Genomic DNA, 15,618 nt, shown 5'->3' on the forward strand with positions numbered 1-15,618 from the left:
TAAGGTCTTAATGACTCGGCCAACAATGGAATCTCCCGATTACTATATCTGATGATAAACTTAAGCTTAAGTCCTCTCCATCACCTGCTCGTGAATCACTTGATGCCCCCGTTCTTCGGCACTCAACACCGAATAAGGGAATAAAATTAGACCAATTCTGCCGTAAGATTCTGCCACCGCCTTCTAAAATAAGTGTCAGTGCACAAGGGAGACCGCGGTATCGGGCCTGTACCTGCGGCGTAATCTTGGCGATCATTCCACTTATTACCGCAAGCGGAAATAGTGGTCTTTTTTGCCGTCGTAATCCCCAAGACAAGTGATTCCCTGTCCTGCACCGCCAGTCTGGTCTGGCAGTTTTCGCCTTACTACCTTACGAGGCAACATCACCACGTGGATCGAGTGAGAAGCACGCATTTGGACACTGCCAAGACGATGCTAAGCTTGTGATGGCTGTGTATCATATTGAGCCTGAATAGCTCATGTGACAGCCGAGTCTAGGGTATCTCATTTCTCTCATGATTCAGAGGCTCGTGCTTTTTTGTTTTGTTGAGGGACTCCCCAACACGACAAAAAAATGCCAGGTCCACTGTAAAAAAAACAAGCACTAACTATAGGGTTGGCCGAAGCAGTTGACAACGCCACGACTCAATCTGGCCACGAATGTCGGTTGCTTCGTTTATAAGAACACGCAAGCCAAGACTTGTCACAGATCCCGAGGTTTATCGATTTTTCAAAGCTTGTGAGTTGCATTGAAGCTTACGCATGTGAATTTCGTCGCTACAGCATGACGTGATTTGATGCCGCGACGCTTCTACGTACACGTAGAATGTTTGAGCAAGGGAGGAATTAATGCAACCTATGGCAACAACAATCAAATTCTCAGGATAGGCCTGAATATCTGCCGGACACTATTCACAATGCAGCTGTGAAGTTCCATGATAATTCAATACGTCCTCCTGGAGTTAGAAAACCTGCCAAACTGTAACGCGATATCTATTCAGGCTTCCTTGCATAAACAACGCGCTGTCGATAGAAAGGATGAAACTTTCCAGATCGAATCTCTCGTCGCAATTGAGCGCAGTATACAGAGACCTCTTCCTTAGTCCAACCAAGAACGATATTAGCCATATAGAGGACATAACCCTCATAGTCTTGTTCAAGCGCAGCCTGAGCAAACTGGCCAATTTGTTTAAGTCGAGGGTCCTGAGGCCAGCCCCCAATAGGTGCCTGAATTGATCTAAATCAGTCATGAACACAGAGAAAAGGGTGATACCAGCGTACTTTGAAATCCCAAACTTTGACGTCGACAAAGCCTGCTTCCTCCATTCCTTTCTGCTGGAGGTCTTTATCGATGATCTCAAAAGTGCGGTTGAGCTTTTTCCCGCCTTCGATGAAGAACTTGCCCCATTCGTTGATAGCACAGGTTTCAGTTACAGTGCCATCGTCGCTTTCCATTCGAGGGGAGGCTTCGTAGCTCTCAACCCAACCGCCGGGCTTGCAAACGCGAAATGCCTCCTTGAACAGGGCAGACCAGTCGCTGATACTTCCATACAGATACCGCATGTGCACGTAATCGAACGAGTTGGGGTCGAAAGTCCACTCTTGGGTACAGTCTTCGATTTCACTACTTGTGTCAGCCTCTGCTTGCATAGTCAGCTCTCATGGGTTTCTTACAACTTCAGATTGGGCGGAACCCAGTCAGGTTGGATGGGGGAGATATCCGTCCCGACTACTTCGGCATTGGGATACTCATCGGCAAAATCGCTATTACAACGTCAGTGAAAAAAAAAAAAAAAAGATCTTCCTGATGTCAAGAAGTCCTCACATGGCCCAGATACCTGTTGACTCAGTTAGCTTATGTACTCGGAAAAGGGGTTTCATGACATACCAGTTCCCGTTCCAACATCCAAAGCTTTCTAGATCTCCTGTAAGACATTTGTTGTACATATCAAAGGGTAGTGCACGAACCTGAATGTCATCCTTCAGAGGAGCTAGATGAAGCTTCCCCTCCAGCGAGAGCGACAGGAGGTGATGGCTATGCCTGGTCAGCTTATAAATTACCACTGACTATATTAGACTCACTTGATATCCATAGACTCGTTATGGTGCTCATCGTTTGGCGTCCTGGTCCACGTCAGCTCCGGAGCTCACCTTTAAGAGAGCTTCCATACCAGTACTCGGCATTTCCCCGCTCAGAGTGATACGTCCTCCCATGAATTGTGCGGTAGTGAAGGATGCTCGAAGAAATCGACTCGGTTGAGCTGGCAGCATCATCTCCAACTGCTGAATCAGCATCGCCATCTCCTGGTGCATCCTACGAATTGTCAATAGACGTGCCCAAGAAAACTCGATTCTACATACACCCTCATTCAAGATGGCCCAATGATCAGGGTTATGGAAGTCCTCAGCAGGTTCGGCGGGGTTCTCTGTAGTAACTTGTTCAGGAGAGGTTTGCTCCGCAGGTGCAGGGGTTCCTTCGGCTGGTGGTGACGAAGCAACGGGTGCCTTAGGAGAGGCCGCTTCCTTCGACGTCTCTGCCATTCTGCCTTATATGCTCAGATTATTCTGATTCCTGAAGCGATTCAGAAGTTTGAATGCGAATGAAAAGACGACTAAAGTGGCAGAATTGACAACTCAGCAAGGTTACAACGTGCTGCTAGGTCTGACGATAAGAACCCTGCCTTCTCCACCCCGCCATGAGACAAATTCCGCCAATTTGCGATATGACATGTCTTTATACCGGATTATCATTTTGTTATACTGGATAAAAAGAGATTTCTGAGTTGAAGTGCTTATCAAATCATTGCCATGCGGCGTCTTTATTGGATGCCACGTCACTCCACTGGTTCATGCCAATGCATGCGCGCAGAAAGTCGACAACGACATGCACATAAGCAGATAAATATCACGACTAACAACACGACAACTGTAATTAATTTATCGTCTCCCAAGTACCCTCGCCCACGGTATACTCCAGATCCTCGATAGGAAACAGGCCCCTATATCAGAACCATGATTGGCTGGATAAACCTACAGACAAGAACGAGAGTTCTTACGAGACATTTCAATACTTCGACTGACAGGGTCAAGATTATCAGCCGTGAAGCTCTGTTGATGTGGTAGGAAGAGTGATAATTCGACAAAAAGTACTACTCACTGGAAATAAGGACATGGAGGGTGAGATAACTGTCTTGCAAATCCTTGGACTAATTGAAGCCAGATCAGGAGCGCCACATATATATTAACCAGGCGTTGGACATCCATAGTAGCTTGTTATGTAATGACTTGGCTAGCTTGAACTCAGGGGGTCTGATAGGCCCTACTCCCTCCAATATCTAGTACTGCAAACTGCAAACTGCAGATCTTCAGCTTCTGCCTTGTTCAGCGAGCTGAAACTCTGAGAGCTGCATGTCGGAGCTATGGATGAGTTAAGTTCAAGTCAGGAGTCCCTATAGCAAACTTAAGAATCATAGAATGGGTATAGATCTGTTCAGAGGGTGCTTATAAGAAGAAAGGAAAATAGGCGACTAGATGGAATGTAAACTGATAGATTCAGAAGTAAGGTGAAAAGCGATTCGATGGTGCAACAGTCAGACAAACAGGACGTAGCGGAATCGTATCCTACTCGAGTATTAAGAAGACCGCAAGACAAATTGAAGGTGTCCTTAAGACTAGAGAGACGTCTACTAAACCAGTATAAAATTGTTGAGTCCTGCCAGACTACTGAGAAGTGCTCTCAGTTTGACGAACGTTAGGCAGTGGCTGACCTTCACCACATATCATGTGGTTATGTCTGGGACAAGTTGCAGGATGAGACAATCTCTGAGTAATGATGAGAAGGCAATCTCGGCCTCAACACTATACTGAAAGTATTAGGATAACTACAGAAGCCTACATGGCATCTGCATTTATTGGTGCTCGTAAGAAAATGTTAGTCCTACCGTAATGGCCCCAGTAGGTGAATGGCAACGCCAACATTATCCTCAGTATCGCTTTGATACGATTTTCACATGAGCCTCACAAACTTCGGAACTGGCCGATAATAGCATTGAGCGTTATGAAATATGGTCTGAGTACTAAACCTTACATTCTTGCCGTATTTCTGAACGTGAGAAATTAGGATGGAAGAGGAGCATGGAAGGGCCGGAACCTCTTTAGCGAGTGTATACTGATCAACCGTCTGATCCAATAATGCCTTGTTTATGAGTAGTATCTTTGAAACGGATATGTTTAGGTTTCCATCCGTACATCCGATGAATCTTCTCTCCAAGAGGTCTGGATAGATACCGGTTGGTTCGAGCGCAGGAGTAGGGTTGAATACTGCGAGGATTCCCGACTGCAATTGAAGACTATGGCATAATGGCTGGGGCCGGATGATATGATCTGATGAGAAAAGAGAGGATAAGAAGGACAAAGTAAGTTCTGGTGACAGATAATGGCATCCAACTGATAAATATGCAATGCATCCAACCAAGGAGCTTTAGGCACAGCGCATAAAAAGTCTTTATCTGACACGAGCCTCAATACGACACAACAAAACTTTTTGTAATCCCAGCTTCGGCAGATTCTGTGACACGGCAGTTGTGAGATACGTGATTCAACAGTGGTGATGACGACGTTTACACTCTGTAATTTTACCTTCCTCCGCGAACTCCGAATGCCGTATTTCCATTGTGCGAATGACAAGTCGCTATCGTCAACGTCCGCTTACTTTATCTGCCTTATCATTGCTCTCCCGTTCACATTTGCCGACGAGATTTGTTAGCTCCAACGCAGGCATGTCGCAGGGAAAAACTCTCCTCGCCTCGATTATCCAATAATGAGCGATAGCTTAATAACTATGATGACATTTATTTACCAAAACGTGATTTTGAGCTCGGATACTTGCATCAGCTTTACTTGCCGTGTTTACTTGCCGAGCTGGTGGATCATTTTGTCCCCAAATACCCCAGGTTGGCTTGTGGGGGGCAAACCTGGAGTACCCGAAGACCGAGACTCTGATCAAGATCTGGTCTAAGTGGAAGTGATATAAGAAGAGAGTATGGTAGATAGAAAAAACGGGAAATAAACCACTTTAGTATCTCTTCAACAATTCTTTTTAATTTAACTCGCCCTTTTTGTGCCTTCAACATGCACAGTGGCTTGGTTGAAACTCTTCTCAGTGCTCTCGCCCAGCATTGGGTGTTGGTACTTACATCACTAACAGTCGCGTGGCTGGTGAAGAACAGATATCACCATGGTCTAAATAAATACCCCGGCCCTTTCCTGGCTTCTTTGACAGATTGGTGGCGCTTCTGGGATGTTTATGGACAGCGACCTGAGGTGACACTGCAGAAACTTCATGCCAAACATGGTGATATTGTCAGACTGGGACCAAACACCCTATCATTTGCCGACCCTGCTGTTCTCAAGTCTATCTATGGACTTAGCAAGGGTTATGTCAAGGTGTGTTCTTATGTCCAAGCCTGAAACCTTGATATTGACTATCTTAGTCCGACTTTTACATTGTACAACAGTCCGTGGTCAAGGGCCACCGTCTCGCATCTCTCTTCAGCACCACGGATAATGACTTCCACTCCCAATTCCGCAGATGTGTCAACTCTGCCTTCTCTATGAGTGCACTGGTTCAATACGAACCCTTTGTTGATAACACCACTAAGCTGTTCTTGGAACAAACCGAGAACCTCTTTGCTAAGAAGGCTGATGTCTGTGACTTTACACAATGGCTCCAGTTCTACGCCTTTGATGTCATTGGCGAGATCACTTACAGCAAGAGACATGGATTCATTGAGAAGAACGAAGACGTTGAGGGTATTGTTGCGTATCTGAGCAAGCTGTTCCTCTATGTTGCACCTGTAAGTCATACATTCACTTAGCCATGCTCTTGACTAACAGATCTAAGGTTGGACAAATTCCTTTCCTTGACCTGATCTTCCAGAAGAACCCCATCTACCTCAAGCTCTCCCAATGGGGTCTCTTTGACTCAACTATCGCCGTTGCACGCTTTGCCCGTGCCCGAATGGCCGAACGTCTCATTCCTGAACTCAAGTCGGTCGATAGCCTTCCCACCAGCAACCTCAAGAAGCAGCCCCTGGGTCAAGACTTGCTTTCCAAGTTCATCGCTGCTCGTGAAGCCCGCCCTGAGTTCATGACAGACACTTTGGTCCAGACCATGGCTGTTTCTATGGCCTTTGCAGGTTCGGAAACCACAGCCATCACTCTCTCCGCCGTCTTCTACTACCTCCTTCGAAACCCCGAATGCTACCAGAAGCTCAAGAAGGAGCTCGACGAGGCTGCCAAGTCTGGTGTCTTTTCTGACTACGAAACGGGTCTGGTCACATTCGCCGAAGCCCAGAAGTTCCCTTATCTTCACGCTTGCGTCCAAGAAGCTTTCCGCATGCACCCCGCCCCAGGTCTTCCCCTTGAGAGAATCGTTCCTCCCCAGGGAGCAGAGATTGGAGGCGAGTTCGTCAAGGGCGGCACAATAGTCGGTGTCTCAGCCTGGATCATCCATAACCGTCCAGAGATCTTCGGAACCGATACTGATAAGTACCGACCTGAGCGCTGGTTGCCCGACCCCAGGCTTGATGCTGAGGAAGAAGATAAGCGAATCAAGAAGATGACCGGCATGATGTTCCAGTTTGGCATGGGTAGCCGGACATGCATTGGCAAGAACATCAGTCTATTGGAGATCTACAAGGTTGTGCCAAGTCTGCTAAGAAGATTCGAGGCAAGTTATTCCCAGTACGAGTATATGTGAAGCCAAGACTAACAAGAAGCAGATTAACTTTGACGACCCAAGCAAGGAATGGAGGATCATCAACGCCTGGTTTGTGAAGCAGACAGACTTCAATGTCAGGTTTACACGGAGGGAGCTTGTACAGCCGGAATTCTCAGAGAAGCAGGAATGAATGTGTAATGAAGTGTAATGAATAGATTGTAAAAGTTTATATCACATCTGCATATAGATAAATCTAAGCAATGCTGCTGCTCTTGATGATGGTTCCGAAAGCATCACCAATCTCGCTCAGTGCAACCTTGACCAACTGTGAGGCGTCGACACCGGGGATATCTCGGTCACCTACAGCATCTTCAGGGATGATGACATCAAAGCCAAGCTCATCAGCCTGTCGTGCAGTAGTCGAGACGCATACATGGGCCTTCACGTGATTAGTCTCATTTTCCTGCTATGTATCACTCAATGACTCACCATGTAGCCTGTGAGAACAACCTTCTTCTTTCCAGTCTTATCCAGAACACTCTGCAGATCTGTCTTGGTGAAAGAACCAGGGAAGTTCTTGTGGATAACAGCCTCGCCATCCTTGGGCTTCAGCTCATCAAACTCCTCGGCGAGCTTGGTACCGGGGGTAAAGACGGGAGCGCCTTCTGGTGTATCATGGACGACATGCACAATGCTTCCGTTTGCGGCTCTGTATTTCTCCAGGAGTCCAGCGATGACTTTGCGCGACTCAGCAGCGTTGGTGACTTTGAGCTGTCCCTCAGCGTACTCATTCTGCGCGTCAATGATGATGAGAACGCTATCAGAGGGGCTAGCCGTGGAGGCCGGGATACCAACGAGGTCGCGGAAGGATGTTGCTGAAGTCATTTTGTTTTCTTGATTGTGTCGTGGGTAATGAATATTGTTTCAAAGAGCACGTATGTAGTTTATATAATGGTTAGGTTATTGACCCCTCACCTAAGTAATGGTCCAACTTGATGATATTCCCATTACTCAGCAGCCAAGGTCGAATTAAGGTAAAAAAGCACGTAATTGGAAGGAAAGCCGACAAGCAATTAATCCAGGTACAGCGCAAAATCACCAATTACGCCTGGACTAGGCTGGATGTTGACTCTTGTGTCCATTGGTCCGAAGAGCGATCTCACAAATCATTGGATAAGATCATTGGCTTTATACCGAATTTGTATATTATAGCCGATAATATGGGTCCTCAATTCCATCCCACTGGTCCCTTAACGTTATTGTCTCGATCGCCACAGGGGATATGACCAATGATGATTTCTAGACCTGACTATATTTTTTACTTGACGCTATTTCAGACATCTGAACCTTTCCAAGTACCTTGGAATGGAAAGATAAGGGCTTTGCTAAGCTGATCTCGCCTGCTTCTCCGAGTAGTCAATTCTTGTCAATTATGAGGGTATTATTAGGGAATACTATAGTCATAGGATGTCCAGCAATTTAACCGTATATCATCCTCCCATTCATTAAATCGTTTTCAATAGTCTATGGCGACAAGGTATACCCATTTGTCCCATATCCATACGCACATACATTTCGTGCTTCCCACTTTAAAAAGTCGTCCAAGTCATGATCCAGATTACATCCCATGGGGGGTATTTCAGACTTATCCAAGTCCTTCCCATCTAATGAGATTTGAATTGGCATCATTGGACTCATCGGACTTGATAAAGAGCTCACTGTAGAGCTATCAAGGTCCTCCTGGGTCTCTGCCCATTGCTGGGTCTTCTGGCGTATCATCCTTGGTCGAATCGGTTTTGGTGTTTTGAGCGAAGGCATGCGGCAGTCTATGCTCGGTCGAATAATTGTTAGATGTTTGGTTTCGTCTCGGCGCTTGTCGTCGAGTGCGTTGGTGAGAGCTTCGAATGCTTTGTCTGTTTGGCGGGTGATGCACTCGTTGCAATCTGCAGAGGCACTCAATGTGTGTCTGTGGTCCAGCGGTGTAGTGTTGTTACTTGAAGCCGGAAGATTTGGCATCATTGAGTGCCTTTGTTGGCGGTGTGCCATTCCGGACAGGTTGTTTGTTTGGAGGCGCAGTGGTGATCTTCGTCTGAGTTGTGTGATATTTGAGCCACCTGATTGTGACCGTCTATCATCCAAACCCCGTTCTCGTTCTATATCAGAGCCATCTCTGCTAATAACTGTGAGGAATTCCTCTTTTCCTTCGAAGCTAGTTGGGCGTAAAACGCATGCAGATTGGCTATGTTGGTCCAATGAGGGCGAAAAAGACATGGAATTGCGGACGTCATGAACTGCAGATACAGTTTGAATGAATATGGGTTCGGATTCGGTGACGCTTCCCAGCGGTTTTGCAGTCGTCGGCCATTTTATTCGTGATAGAGGTGGTGATGCTGGCTCGGCGCTGGGTATTTCTGGGCTTTCGAACGACAGGGATGGCTCGCTCTCGGTAGGGGATTTGGTATCGGGCGTTTGCGATAGCTGGAGAGCCTTGCATCGTTGCTCCCAAAAGTCAAGGCCATCAAACCTCTTCACCATTGTGTATTGGGTTGAGGCTAGCACGACAGTAAATCCATAGAGTAAACAATGTCTAGCGAAGAGAAAAAGTAAACATGAAGAAAAAGAATGGGTCGTTTAGTTGAAATTATACTGAGACAATAACATGCTCAAGGGAGCATCCCTAGAAAGAACGAGGGCAAGGTTACTGTAATTAGACACAAGCCCCATTTACATTCCGGTTCTATTACGCTGTGACTTCCTCGTATCAAGCAGGGCCTAACACGGTTGATTCGGCGACTCCTACGAGCTACATGGGTTTAGTGATGGCATCGTGACATTTTTGTTTTGTGGCTTGTGCCGCTTACGTCTGGAACCAGCCGTCAACTCAGGCACAGCCACGCTCCACTAACACGAGATAAAAATAGCACCAATAAACGTGGTCTGTTTCTGCAAGCTTGGACGTGATGAACTCCATTGAGTTAGTCACGGAAACTGTTCACAGTTGAAATCTACTGAGGAGTAAAGTATTTAAGCTTCTGGTGTTTGAAGACAACGTTACGCGACCATATCACCCTGGCTTAGGTAAATGACGTAATGCGCCCTGCGTCTACCCTACATGCAATAAGTAACAGGATAAAACTACTAGTCAAGGGATAAACCCCCTTCCAAATGGCTATAAAATTAATTCAAGGGAAGGGATACATATATATTAATCCATAAATATGTGTTGAAAGCAACGTCTATTACACCACAGTAATAAACTTATAGATAAGGTTACAAAAGAATGTACAACTCTTCACAAACAACGTTAGTCCAGGGCTGAGTCATGGATTAGCATGCAATGAGTAAACACAACAGTATGCGAGATAAGCGAGCCGTTAACTCTTGCAGAGTCTTCCGCAGGTCGCTAGCCTTGCTCTTGGATGATGTTGAGTTGTAAAAACAGTTCATTTAGCCGGAATATGCCACTCGCCACTTTGACCAATGTAAGAGTTGCTGCCAGGGTAATCTAGAATACCTACAACACTGAGTATGTCTCACTTTAAAACCAGCTCAAACCAGTCATATCACAAGCTGAAAAGAGCCAGAACATTAGTACTTCTTATCTTGTTCCTTATCTTCATCGTGCTGAGAGAAAAAAGCAGAGCTTCCCCGTGGGGCATAACCCCTCAAGCCGAGATTTCCGAGGTTCACTACCGTCCCACATGGGTCCAGCCCCTTAGCCCCTAGCAGGGGGAACCACCATCAATGAACAAGACAGTGAAGTTTGGGGTAAATCTGGGGTCATTCTCGTTCCTGTTCCTCTTCAACCTCGGGTACAACGTCTCCGCCTTTTGTCAACCAGGATGAACAACACTCAGCAACCGATTCGCTTTGCCAAGAAGCCTGTCTCGAGGAAGCGGGCGACAAAGGCATGTCTTAAATGTCGCAAGCGAAAGGTTCGGTGTGATGTCACTCGCACTTCTACGCCTTGTACCAACTGTCGACTCGACGGCTGCGAATGTGTCGTCGCTCGTCGCGCTGATGCCTTGTACGTTGTCGATATTATCATCACTTCTACTCTACTGACATGTTATAGTCCTATCCCTCATCGAGGCGCCTCCGTCATCTCCGACAATGCCGACCTCATTCGTGACTGTGAAGCCGTCACAGCAGCTGCATCCACGACGTCGCCCTCTTCCAACCACGACAACCCTACGAGTCCCATCGACGATGCATCTGCCGTATTACACACACTAGAAGAAAGCGAATACAAGACATCTATCGAGCATCACGAGCGGGTAGACCTCGAGTCGCCCACGACAAATACCACTGAAGATGTCGTCGAAGAGATTAGAGAAATCCCACCATATACACCCTCATTAATCGAAGAGCCCAGCGAACCCGTGCGATCCGAACTCAAAGCTCTATACTCCTCAATGCCCTTCTTGAGGACCCTCAACATGCGCGACTGCGATTTCCATCATCTAAATGCTCAAGGCTGTCTACGCGTCCCTTCCAAGCCAATCCTCGACGAATTTATCCGACATTATTTCCTCTACATCCATCCATTACTACCTCTTCTCAACGAAGCCGATTTTTGGAATGCTTACGATCCTACACCCAATTCTGCGACGTCTGGGACGCCTGTTTCGATGCTTTTGTTGCAATCTATGATGTTTGCTTCGTGCACTGTACGTTGACATCACCACTTTCGTGTGCTGGTTGATCTAACAAATAAAGTTTGTCTCAAAGGAGAGTCTCCGGACGCTGGGATTCGCCACCATTCTTGAAGCTAAGGAGGCTTTCTACACCAAGGCCAAGGTAAAGAACGTGTAGTATTGTTAGTGGTGCACTTTCTGACATTGATCTAGCTTCTATACGACTTCTCGACCGACCCCGATCCAATCTCTATTGCACAATCTGCTCTCCTCCTGACCTACTGGTGTCCTACGTTCCGTTCCGGACCTGGCAAAGCGAACAGTAGATGGCTCCGAATCGCAATCCAACACGCCAAGTCATGCGACGCCGATAGTTACGACTCCCCCTCATACGGATTACACATATCACAACAAGATGTCAAGAGACGGAACATATTGAAACGTATCTGGTGGTGCTGCATTATCCGCGATCGAATCATGCCCCTCTGCGTTCGCAGGAACATTCAGATCACAAGTGCCCATTTCGACTTTGCGAACTGCTCCCCATTGTGTTACGACGATCTTGTTGATGAACTCGAGTCGTCGCGAGTGTACAACATCGCCACAAAGCACAAGCTCATCCTCACATTAGAACGCCTTACAGAACTTTGTGTTACTCTTACAGACGTCCTGGGTCTAGTATATCCTACCGAGACATTGCCGATTTTAGATGCGGAAGCACATTCGACAGCATATGCGCAAGTGCAGGAGCACAAGAGATCACTGAAGAACTGGGCAGTGGCTACAAGACCGCCGCTTGCCATTCAAGATTTGACATTGAGCTCAGGAGGATACGAGGACTCTGCTGTATTGTTCACTAATCTGGTCTGGATCTATTTCCAGTAAGTTTATATGTTACTGTTTGAGTCTCAGTTACTGACAATCTCTTCAGCGCCAGTCAAGTCGCCCTCTGCAACTACGAACTTCACCTCGGTCTCGTATTAGGTCTTGTCAACCAAAATCCCACTGCATCACATGAGACACAGTTTCTCAAAAACAACCGAAGGGACCTCCGAAACGCCACCAAAAGCATAGCAGAATGCTTTGCTCGACTACACCCACATCGACTCACCCGTTGGTTACCCAGCAGTGCTGTAGCATGCACAGCTCTCCCGCTCGCGATGCACATGGTCGATATGAAAATGTCCACCGCCTCTTCTGCAACTGGGATTTGGGCCCGTCCAGAAGTCGCTTCCAAGCAATCGCGACTCAACGTCCTCATACAAGTATTCAGGGAGCTTCACCCAAAGTACGACGGCGTTCACTCCATCTCCAAGACGATTCGATACTTTATGGAGTGCAGTGACCGTGAGGAGCCTTCACAAATGATGCTAACCAACGATCACGCCGATGTCCTGGCCCGAAGTCCAACACAATATCTTAGACTGGCTTTGACCATCGACGTGTGTCTTAGTCAAGATCGACTGGCTCAAGACAGTGACTTTCCAGCTGCTTTGAGGCGTTTCTTCAATAGGAACAGGTCCTTGATGCCTATGCTACTAGGACAACCACAATTTGCGCCAATGCCCATGACACAACAGATATCCCTCCCACGACCACTCTCACCAGCGACATATGCGAAAAGCTTTTCGAGATGGATGGAGGATGATCCATCAGTGGGTTTTGCTATGCAGATGGGCATAGACATAGGACCCCGATCGCCAATAGTCTATGAGGTTGCGGAACGAGCACAGGCGACACATTCGGAGAGTACGGAAGAGCCGTCTCCTGTGTCCGAGCAGTCACAATTCAGTGAATCAGTAATGGGTATGGAGACAACGGAGGATCTATTACAGCGTCTTCAAGGGGCAGTGAGTTGGGCCCAGAATGACCAAGCCTTGTATTTTGCGTCAGAGATGGGTTTGCTCTCGAATGGTATTGGGTTTAATCAGGGTTATTTGTAAAACAGCTTGCAAGCGTTGAGATTTAATGACATGACATGAATACCTACAGAATTAACATTGCTCTACCAATTCCTGATACTTCCTGCTTCGTCCAAAACCTTGACGTTGTGACACAGTCTACTTATTCCTGTTACTCAAGTACCACGAGGGAGGATCCTGCTATTTCCATTCCCATTGCTTACTTTAACAGTTGAGTGTTCATCATCACTTAAAAGCTCAATACTTGCATCTGAAGATTGATGCTCTCTATCCCCTTGGCGAGACGAATCATATGGAGATTCTCTCTGTGTCCCTTTCTTATCCGGCATATAGTCCACAGCAAATAGAGTCACCATATCTTCATCCATTCCTTCTAGTCTGCGTCTCTGGCGTCGCAATACTAGGCGCATGTCGCCAACATGCCTCGACAAAGGCTCTGCTCCCGTTGTTTTCGCTGTGGGGATCATAGTGTCAAGATCAGGGTTCCTTGTAGTCCGTAGAATAGTTGAGAAAGAAGTTGCATAGGATGCCGATGCAGACTTAATGCACAGAAGCCCTATGATGATAACAATCGCAGAAGCCAGTATGCCTAGTCCATACGCGATGAAGAGGTTGCGAGACTCAGAAGAGAAGGCGATTTGCGTGGAGAGATATGTAATGGGACCACGAGATGCGACGGTATCGTTTTGCCTGTGAGGAATGTTAACTGGCGTCCAATTGCAAGAGTTATATCATTACACTGACAGTAATTTTGAGTTACTAAACAGACTTATCGTGGAATTTGTAAATAGCTGTTCCAATGTATCAGACATGGAGATATTCCCAATCACAGACTCCGGTGTTTCTGAACGGTCCGTCTCTGTATTCACGTCTCCAAGGACCTGCATCTCTTTGGCATCCATAAGAACAGAGCTCATGATCTGCGTCTGAGTTGGACACATAACACCATAGTGCGATATTCCCAAACTCCCAAGCAGCAGCTTGCCCAGGGAACCCATGAGCGAGATATAAGCAACGGTGGCATTGAACTGACTGGAGCCTGTGTTCGCCTTGGTGAGAGCGGCGTCAATGGACGTCACTCCGTTCAATCTTTTAGACTTGTAGGTAATATTCTGTTGACAGTTGTCGAATGTCAAGTTGACGGCATAGGAAGAATTGTAGATCTGGCACTTGATCGACTTGTTTGCCATTATGTAACTGCTCGACATGGGCTTACCCGGCACGGCAACGTAGAGCTTAGCTGCGCTTGTAGCGTTGGCCGTCCGATCAATAGACGGCACCGTCGAAATCAGAGAATAGTTCATTGCGCCCGCATACCGGCCAAGGCATAGCCCTCATCAGTGTTATTCATAGTTTGACCGCTTGGAACAAACCCAACGTATCCGGCAAAGTCTCCACAGCAGGTCTCGTTATTGACGGCTTCAGCTAGAGGTTTTGCGAAGGACGCGTTGCTAGGTGTATTGCATGAAATTGAAGGGCCATAACAGTCAACGGAATATGAGGATTTGGGAAAGGGTGCTGGTACAGTGGGGATAGAGTCATTTACTCAAAGGGGGCTTCCCCTGACTGCAGTTATCACCCCAGCTACGCTGACGGTTCAGGTATCTGAACATCCAAGTGTCACGATTGTCGACACTCCCATTCCACTGCTCGATTACGACAACATGCTCAACTTTGCTCAATTTACAGGAGTAGGGGGGAGTGGGATATTATGCTCCCTCGAGCTATGTCTCGAGGGTGCTCTTATCAGTGGCATCTCTACATGAGATTTAAAATAAAAACCTACCAAGCTATTATAGTGACTGTAGCAGGTGCTGGCGCAGCTGTTCAGAGTTCCCAAGTAGTAAAGTCCAAGGCATTATGCAAGACACCAAAAAGCGAGTTGACTCCCTCGATAGTGACAGATTTTGATCTTAGGATTCGCCACAGTATTTGCGTATATGCGAATCCGACAGCTCCTGATAACAGGGCTCTTGCAAGGAACGCTATACCGGTGCCGACACGGAGAAACCACTCCTGCTGGCTCTGGGTCTTGGCGACTCTACCGTCTTGATAGTGGTAGTAAAGATGATGACGATGGCGAGGAGTAGTCCCAAGAATAGACTACCTGTCACGAGGATGGGGGTTACCTTGTGAATCGCCATGTTGTGCTTTTGTGGGGTGCCGCAGCGCAAGGTCCTTAATCGTAGTCATAAAGGGCCGACCTTCTCGATTACTGGTCGGCCCCGAGAACAAAACGATAATTAGTTTCGTCTGAAGAGACTCCCCAGGCGTATTTAGTGTCGTAATCGTCGCTACGTTAAATTGAATGCTGAAATTAAACTATTAAAAAGAGAGC

At 46.9% G+C, this 15,618-nt stretch overlaps 6 protein-coding genes across 6 annotated transcripts; 2 read left to right on the plus strand and 4 right to left on the minus strand.

Annotated features, from left to right (window-relative positions):
• Nucleotides 1-993: 993 nt before the first annotated feature.
• On the minus strand, nucleotides 994-2,541 carry BKA55DRAFT_527040 (S-adenosyl-L-methionine-dependent methyltransferase; the record flags this gene model as incomplete). Its single annotated transcript, XM_046188893.1, has 8 exons — nucleotides 994-1,227; nucleotides 1,282-1,624; nucleotides 1,675-1,764; nucleotides 1,885-1,916; nucleotides 1,969-2,035; nucleotides 2,083-2,124; nucleotides 2,172-2,301; nucleotides 2,358-2,541. 8 exons carry the CDS (start codon nucleotides 2,539-2,541, stop codon nucleotides 994-996), a joined length of 1,122 nt encoding a protein of 373 aa, XP_046042559.1.
• A 2,425-nt stretch (nucleotides 2,542-4,966) lies between these two features.
• Nucleotides 4,967-6,916, plus strand: BKA55DRAFT_667944 (cytochrome P450). Its single transcript, XM_046197863.1, has 4 exons — nucleotides 4,967-5,445; nucleotides 5,493-5,855; nucleotides 5,903-6,730; nucleotides 6,783-6,916. The coding sequence occupies exons 1-4, from the start codon at nucleotides 5,131-5,133 to the stop codon at nucleotides 6,909-6,911; spliced, it is 1,635 nt and encodes a 544-aa protein (XP_046042560.1). The 5' UTR covers nucleotides 4,967-5,130; the 3' UTR covers nucleotides 6,912-6,916.
• A 1-nt stretch (nucleotide 6,917) lies between these two features.
• On the minus strand, nucleotides 6,918-7,864 carry BKA55DRAFT_655360 (Isochorismatase-like protein). The gene is made up of 2 exons (XM_046197420.1): nucleotides 7,211-7,864; nucleotides 6,918-7,160 (listed from the first exon to the last, which is right to left on the minus strand). The coding sequence occupies exons 1-2, from the start codon at nucleotides 7,604-7,606 to the stop codon at nucleotides 6,975-6,977; spliced, it is 582 nt and encodes a 193-aa protein (XP_046042561.1). The 5' UTR covers nucleotides 7,607-7,864; the 3' UTR covers nucleotides 6,918-6,974.
• A 129-nt stretch (nucleotides 7,865-7,993) lies between these two features.
• BKA55DRAFT_584177 (uncharacterized protein) lies at nucleotides 7,994-9,688 on the minus strand. The gene has a single exon (XM_046194285.1). The coding sequence runs from the start codon at nucleotides 9,254-9,256 to the stop codon at nucleotides 8,246-8,248; it is 1,011 nt and encodes a 336-aa protein (XP_046042562.1). The 5' UTR covers nucleotides 9,257-9,688; the 3' UTR covers nucleotides 7,994-8,245.
• Nucleotides 9,689-10,563: 875 nt separating this feature from the next.
• On the plus strand, nucleotides 10,564-13,301 carry BKA55DRAFT_599158 (fungal-specific transcription factor domain-containing protein; the record flags this gene model as incomplete). Its single annotated transcript, XM_046196356.1, has 5 exons — nucleotides 10,564-10,748; nucleotides 10,797-11,391; nucleotides 11,441-11,521; nucleotides 11,572-12,239; nucleotides 12,290-13,301. The coding sequence occupies 5 exons, from the start codon at nucleotides 10,564-10,566 to the stop codon at nucleotides 13,299-13,301; spliced, it is 2,541 nt and encodes an 846-aa protein (XP_046042563.1).
• Nucleotides 13,302-13,435: 134 nt separating this feature from the next.
• BKA55DRAFT_599159 (uncharacterized protein) lies at nucleotides 13,436-15,424 on the minus strand (the record flags this gene model as incomplete). Its single annotated transcript, XM_046196357.1, has 7 exons — nucleotides 13,436-13,970; nucleotides 14,025-14,520; nucleotides 14,598-14,825; nucleotides 14,860-14,864; nucleotides 15,067-15,103; nucleotides 15,152-15,311; nucleotides 15,356-15,424. 7 exons carry the CDS (start codon nucleotides 15,422-15,424, stop codon nucleotides 13,436-13,438), a joined length of 1,530 nt encoding a protein of 509 aa, XP_046042564.1.
• Nucleotides 15,425-15,618: the final 194 nt, after the last annotated feature.

Source organism: Fusarium redolens (assembly GCF_020744475.1).
Source record: "Fusarium redolens strain MPI-CAGE-AT-0023 chromosome Unknown BKA55scaffold_25, whole genome shotgun sequence".
Taxonomy (NCBI): domain Eukaryota; kingdom Fungi; phylum Ascomycota; class Sordariomycetes; order Hypocreales; family Nectriaceae; genus Fusarium; species Fusarium redolens.

What these genes read in the sequence shown, in the direction of transcription:
- BKA55DRAFT_655360 (XM_046197420.1), bottom strand. Translation starts at nt 7,606, where the DNA reads ATGACTTCAGCAACATCCTTCCGCGACCTCGTTGGTATCCCGGCCTCC. An exon ending in TTGTTCTCACAGGCTACATG is followed by an intron (nt 7,161 to 7,210) that starts GTGAGTCATTGA and finishes AATCACGTGAAG; the next exon opens with GCCCATGTATGCGTCTCGAC.
- BKA55DRAFT_584177 (XM_046194285.1), bottom strand. Translation starts at nt 9,256, where the DNA reads ATGGTGAAGAGGTTTGATGGCCTTGACTTTTGGGAGCAACGATGCAAG.
- BKA55DRAFT_667944 (XM_046197863.1), top strand. Translation starts at nt 5,131, where the DNA reads ATGCACAGTGGCTTGGTTGAAACTCTTCTCAGTGCTCTCGCCCAGCAT. An exon ending in TGTTCCTCTATGTTGCACCT is followed by an intron (nt 5,856 to 5,902) that starts GTAAGTCATACA and finishes AACAGATCTAAG; the next exon opens with GTTGGACAAATTCCTTTCCT. An exon ending in GTCTGCTAAGAAGATTCGAG is followed by an intron (nt 6,731 to 6,782) that starts GCAAGTTATTCC and finishes AACAAGAAGCAG; the next exon opens with ATTAACTTTGACGACCCAAG.